General features: G+C 36.6%; 1 protein-coding gene across 1 annotated transcript in view; it reads left to right on the top strand.

Moving 5' to 3' along the window:
• The window catches only part of LOC144452139 (uncharacterized), a 6,724-nt gene extending 3,610 nt beyond the window's left edge, over window positions 1–3,114 (top strand). The window contains exon 4 of the mRNA XM_078143170.1: window positions 2,054–3,114. Within this exon, the coding sequence (XP_077999296.1) occupies window positions 2,054–2,259 (206 nt within the window). The 3' untranslated portion in view covers window positions 2,260–3,114. The remainder of the gene's footprint in view (window positions 1–2,053) is intronic.
• Window positions 3,115–7,130: the final 4,016 nt, after the last annotated feature.

Here is a 7,130-nt window from a genome sequence, read left to right on the forward strand (position 1 = left end):
TAAATAACACTGAAAAAAACTCTTAATAAAATGCATTGCTATGTATCCCGTTCTTGTTTGATGTAAATTAGTTCAATATAATGTCAAAAGAAAATAAATGTATGACTCAAAAATGCCAGCCACATTTCATCTAACAGAATAGGAATCAAGTGATATATATTAGTGGTAATGATAATTAAGAGCCCTATTATCATAGTAATTGTATATCTTAATGAACCTGGTAATACATTTACCTTGTAAGAGCCTGATTATTGGACTGGTCTTGACATTAGATTACAAAGGTGAATGCAGGATTTTAAACAAAGTCTCAGAATGTGTTTATTTAAATTTTTGATTTCCAAGTGGTAGCTCTCCTTCCAGGTCTTGTGTATATAAACGTGGCATTGTCATCATCATCATCAGACCCAATTTCTCCTTCAACTTCATCAGAGTTGGAACTAGCTGTATCATATCTTTAGGGTAACTTTATATTGAGAGTTATGTCAAAGTTTATTTATCTTTATATTTACAAGTAACAGTATATTCATGCAAAGTTGAAAAGTATGTGCAAAAAACTTATTTTACTTTTTCTCTGTTAACTCAGCTTGTGAGATATTGTCTTCTGTTTCACACGTAGCAGACGTTGTCAATATGCTAAAGAAATATTTAGAATGTGTTATTAAAAGTTTATGTTGAAAATTAAAGTGATATCTATAGGATGAAAAAATACCTTGCACAGAAGTTTTTGATACTTGTCAAGTATGTTTTAGTGCAGGTGCATCTTTTACATTTTGATGGCAGGTGAACCTTTTCCAACTCTTTTTTTTAACTTCCAAGAGCTGCAAATGTAAAATGTTGTCTGTCATAGGTGTCTGTCATTTAATACTAGTAAGAATTTACATGAAAAAGTTACATATCATTGTGATAACCACAAACCAAAACACAGTCATGTCACAAAGAATATTTTTAGTACAGTGTAAAGGTAATTTCACACATTAAATGAACCAAATTTCAGTAGAGAGTAGTGTACATGAAAGACACTGGTATTTTTCAGACAAAAAACAATCTGTACCACTCAATTCGCCAATTTCAATTTATCATTACATTAACAGTTTATTAAAAGAAAATTAAAATTTGACTGTTTTTGTTTTTCATTTTACTAACTTGTGACCAACTGTTGTTTGTAGCTGCTGCTGCTGCTGCTGCTGTTGTTGTTGTTGTTGTTGTTGTTGTTGTTGTTGTTGTTGTTGTTGTTGTTGTTGTTGTTGAAAAAGGAAGACCAACATTTTAAAAGCTTATTTTCCCATGTTTGAAAAGTCATGATGTCAATTTATTTTCAGGTACCCCCCTACAACCCATGACATTTTTCAGGTACCCCCCCCACACACACTATCCATATATTTTCAAGTCCCCCCCCCCTAAAATCTCCCAACCCCCCCCCCCCCTAAAATTTTTTTGTGAAAGCAGCCTTAAGGGCAATATTTCAATCCCAAGGATAAACACTGAAATAGGTAAATTTGCAATGTCATACACAGGAGCTATACACTGGAACAACTTACCTCTTAATGTTAGGTCCAAATCATCAAGGAATGTTCTTCGTAACTCACTAAAAGATTTTCTTCACCTGATATGATATACTGCAACCCATGTTGATGTATAATGTACATATTTTCAGAGATATTTAGTTTTTTTTTCACTGCCCTCTTTATATTTTGTCATGTATTTATTATAAATGTTATTTACAGTGTCTAAGGAGACAGACTTGATTAGCAAGTAGCTATTTCTGGTCTCCTTTTACCTACCACAAAAAAAAAATTATTTATTTTGTCTACAAATGTAAATTTAATAAGTAGGTAATAAAGAAGATATATATATATATATATATATACATACATACATACATACATACATACATACATACATACATACATACATACATACAAGCAAACCAACCAACAAAAATCTTCTGTAATCCGATTATGCCCTTTCTGCTTACATGTATTAACTGTTTTCAAAGTGAAAGCCTAAAATGTTTATAAACTAAAAACTCGTAGCTTGTACTTTTGATCTTCAGGACAAGCAGCGCCACCACCACCAGCCACTGTGACATGTTCCAATGCTGGCATGGTTCCACAGCAACCCCAGACAGTTGTACTGACTCCACCAGCGCCACCACAGGCAGCAGTATACCAGCACCCAACACCGATGTACTACTCACCGCCACAGGGCTATGCCAGTTACCCTACATCTAGCTATGTTATGACCACCGGCGCTGTGTAGGACATAAGGACATAAATGTCAAAATGATCAAAGGCCAAATGACTGAAGAGAGGCTATTTGTTATATAGATGGTACATGTTGAGTTGGTTTAATATGTTGATGTGGGTTTTTTTCATATTTACACTAGTAACCCGCGAATAAATACTGGTGACTTTGCTTGAATATCAATATTATGAGCAAGCAGGAATGAGCCAAGTTTTATGCAAAGACAAACAATGTAAGTAGTGTCAGCAATTGACTGTCAGCACTAATTTGAAACTCAAAATAACCCACACACACACACAGAAAGTTTAATTCATGAAATGACAAACTTTCACAGGCATAAACAAACTGATAGGAGTGTTCTGTGAACCTACAACAGAGGCACCCACTGGTGTTTTAGTATCAGTCATATTCTTGCCTTTACCAAATTTTATCTCCTGTTAGTTCACTTCATTCACGCAAAGTCACAGGTATTGATTCGAGAGTTGTATTTACATTTAACCTTGTTATTCCAATATACAACATTGCATTGTACATTTAATCACCCAATTATTAAAATAACATAGAGCTTAGTAGACTAATACCATTGATGTTAAATTTCAGTCTGTAAATAATATAGAACATTCCTTATCAAGTAAGTCCGTCATGTAAACACAGTTACTTGTGGTTGATGGTTACCCTAACTAACGACTTTGTGTAATTGGTATTATTAAGTTTTACGAACGCCAAATTTGAGTAGAACTCGGAATCCCACATGAACAGAATGACTGACGAAGTTGCAAATGCTTTTATCCTTGTAGAAGGAAATTATATTTAGTTTATTTGTGTGCTTTTATACTCAGATTTTGTTTAATGTACAATAAACAAACTATTTCATCACTTTCTAATGCTATGTCTTTCTCAGTAAAAGGCAGTATTGACTGACTGAGAGAGAGAGAGAGAGAGAGAGAGAGAGAGAGAGAGAGAGAGAGAGAGAGAGAGAGAGAGAGAGAGAGAGAGAGAGAGAGAGAGAGAGAGAGAGAGAGAGAGAGAGAGAGAGAGAGAGAGAGAGAGAGAGAGAGAGAGAGAGAGAATTACTCTCCTCATAAACAGAACTGTTCGTGTGCTTGGTTCAGCCACGTTGGACAATCAAATACATCGGTCCACCACAGACCATTGTGATGGGCATTGTATTGCCCGGTGCATTGCTGGCCGTCAGATACTACAAAAAAACATAATTATACAACTCTCCGGGGTAGTGCAATAATCACGTTTAAAATGAGATACTATCGTGACATGAAGACTTGGTGAGGTATAATTGAATATTGTGACGATTGGTGTACATGAAAATGGCTTATTGTGAGAGAAGCTCAGACAACATAAACACAAACTATCATCCACAACGTAGAAGGTATCAATATTTCACGAGATAGCACAGTGTTAGTTGGTTGCCTGTGGTAGAATGTTACATTAGGCTTTTATACTAAACTTATAACGTTAAAATATGGCAATTAGTCATCGATGCATAGTGACCAGTCTGTCACTTCAGCTGCTGTACTTTTTTGTCAGAGTGTATACAGACTCTAAGATACCCCGTGTCTCTCCGCCCTCTACAGTCTGTTTCTGAATCATTAGAAAGGGTTCATTATTCAGTACTTGCATGGCAAAGCGGTTGTTCACAACAAGATGCAGTGTACAGTGTGCTATCGATTTCGACGACTGCCATGATAGGAAGGCGTGTGGTTGCGTGAAAGCTCCTGTTGTTATTCTCTGTTAGTGTTTCTCTTAGGCTGCAACTGTACTCTTCTCTCGCAATTTCATACTTTACTGAGCATCGCTGTTCCCGTTTTACTAGTACTTTCGTATATATGAACTCGTCCGGCTCAGTGGCAATACAACTGTGTGCTATGTTTTCCAATAAATTCAGTCCATCATTTCGACTCAATGACGGACGTCCGTGAAATTGTTGATTCAGAATTACATTCTAGCCTTTTTGAATCGATTACTTGCTATCTATCAAACAGATAAATACCTAAATTAAAGTGTTGGTCCGTAAACCCCAAAGTCTGTAAGGTGTGAGGTGTCGGGGCGCCCCCACACATCAGACGAACCATTTCTACAGAGCACGGTTGTAGATGGTGGAGCGACATGGCGTATCTTACCGTATACACCGTGACAGGAAAAAAATACATCAGAATCAATTAGTAATCGGCACATTTAAAGTTCTCATTTTTAGTAAAAATCTTGTGTGACGATATATGTGGTATGAACTGGAACCATAGTCCCTTATTTACTAAACATGTAATAATAATAATAATAATAATAATAATGTTGGGTTCTTATATAGCGCTGTCCCACTTTACAATTATTACCCCTGGCTCGGATCAGAAAAGGCACGACTCCCCGGGGAGCATACATTGCAGTCATTTAAGCGCATAGGATTAAAGCCTTCACATTGCAACATACATCCTACCAGGTCCCCAGTTATACAACTGGGTTGACTGAAGCACAGTCGTGGTTCAAATCTTGCCCAAAGACTTTAGCCATTCAGAAACAAACAGCAGGCAGCGACGGGGCTCGAACCTGTAGATTCCAAGCCGGTCACGGTCAACCATTCACCCATCATGACTCCACAGTCATGTAGATGACATTCTTCCGTCTTATCTTACATGTAAATCACATGTATCTTACATGTAAATTACATCACTAAACTCTCTTATTTTCAGGAATAATGATAGCAATACCTATTGAAACGAGATGGCGTAAATTTATAAAAGCACATCTAAATTATTGTCTCATGTCAGCTATTGCAAGATTTTCTCTAACTGGGTATTTGACGACATGTATAAACAGCGTCATGTCTGAACCCAAACACAGTAATTACAATTCATGACCGTATTATCTATATGTATGTCAACCAGAGTGTCTTCACCAATGAAGTTAATCCGTATGAAGACAAAGAAGAACCGTATAGTATGTGTGACCCTAAAACGAATGACGACCCGAATAATAGAAAACGAATGACAGCATTTACAGTGTGTAAACAGTAGAATGACACCCTTTTCTGCATTCAGTTAGTTGAAGGACACCCACTGCACTGTAAAACAAGTGGAATGACAGCCGCCACTCTATAGCATAAGTTGAATGACAGCATTTTCAATGCTTTGAAACTGGAATGACAGCATTTACAGTGGGTAAACAGTGGAACGACACCCTTTTCTGCGTTCAGTTAGTTGAATGACACCCACTGCACTGTAAAACAAGTGGAATGACAACCGCCACTCTATAGCATAAGTGGAATGACATTCCAAGCACGTCTAAATTCATTCTACTTACGCTATAGCGTGGCGGCTGTATGCAAGGTCACCAAAGGTCAACTCCAGATTGATTTTAACCACACAATAATACTGTTCACTTACAACTTAAAGTTTTTCTGATACTACATGTACCATTTTCACCTTTGTATTTGATTACTACAGGATCTTTCTATATTTATTCGGGACATTATCATTGCACCATGTACTCTACTAGAGTGCTTTTCGTTCTGCCACCCTTGTATCTCTTCATTTAGCTTATTTTTAATTATAACAGGGTTTAAACAGAAATAAATGTTCCTTAGGGACCGGACAGAATTTACGGCAGGGGGGGGGGGGGGCTGGGGAGAAATTATCTCTGACTTGGTTTTTTTCCTGCCCCCCCCCCCCCATCCACTGTGACCAAAATTTCACAGCCCCCCCTTTCAAAAGTATAAACATTTCATGGCCCCCCCAAAAAAAAAAAAGAGAAAAAAAGTGCACAATATCCTGCCCCCTACAATAACTAAAAAGAGTACAAATTTTTTTGTTACTGTAGCACAACTGTAATATTTCTTTTGGTACTACTATTATCATGTTACTATTTCAGCCCAAACAACTTAGTATTTGTAGAGGAAGTTTTTTAGAAAAGTATGTATGTATGTATGTATGTATGTATGTATGTATGTATCTGTGTGTGTGTGTGCGTGTGTGTCTGTCAGTATCTTAACTTAGTTCCTTCCTTCACCACTAGCGGGCATCATTTACTGTAAAGGTCAGTTTCTTCTATGAGTGGGACAAGCAAGGGGGCTACAGTCAGTATGGAAAAAACGTAGAGGAAGTTTTTTAGAAAACAAAACAAAATAAAACATTTTGACCATACATGTAATCATACACATGTGGTATAATCTTGTTTATTTCCCAACTAGACACCATAAGTAGTCATCACTTAATACCAAGGCATTTGATGTGATGGTTTTAACTGTCATTCACTGATACATACACAGAAACACAGACACAGAGTAAACACACATTCACATGCGTGATTTGTGAAAAACTGTAGTGGGGACATTTGTGGGAGTATCTAAGGACATCACATCACCTACATAGTGTATTCAAATATCTATTTATACTCATAACACAATAACTATCTAATGTCAGACATTTGTGATGTCATGAAGTGCTAGCAAACTAAGGATTTTATGCACACTGAGGTCTGACAAATATAGCTTTCACTTTCGTACACCAAATGCATTACCAATACACATGTAAATGTAAGACATTTGTGACTTCATGAAAGTGCAAAGAAATTCAGAATGTTGTGGAATACTTAGATGTAATCAATATGCTTTCAGTTCCAAAACCATACATATTTAACCCTATAGTGTCAGGCATTTGTGACTTCATGATGGGGACAGCAAATTCAGTTTAGTGAAAGCCAAACAAAATGATGTTTCTCATACAAGTGACATCATTGCAAGAAGATTCCCACAAAATGAAGTTGTTGTTAGCGAACGACACAGGATGACAAGGAGAAAGAAGGAAAATAAAAGAAAAGTAAGAAGAAGGAAAGAGAAAAGAACAATTAGTCAAGCAAAAAGACTGTTGTTAACTGTT

Source organism: Glandiceps talaboti, chromosome 2 (assembly GCF_964340395.1).
Source record: "Glandiceps talaboti chromosome 2, keGlaTala1.1, whole genome shotgun sequence".
In the NCBI taxonomy this organism is placed as follows: domain Eukaryota; kingdom Metazoa; phylum Hemichordata; class Enteropneusta; family Spengelidae; genus Glandiceps; species Glandiceps talaboti.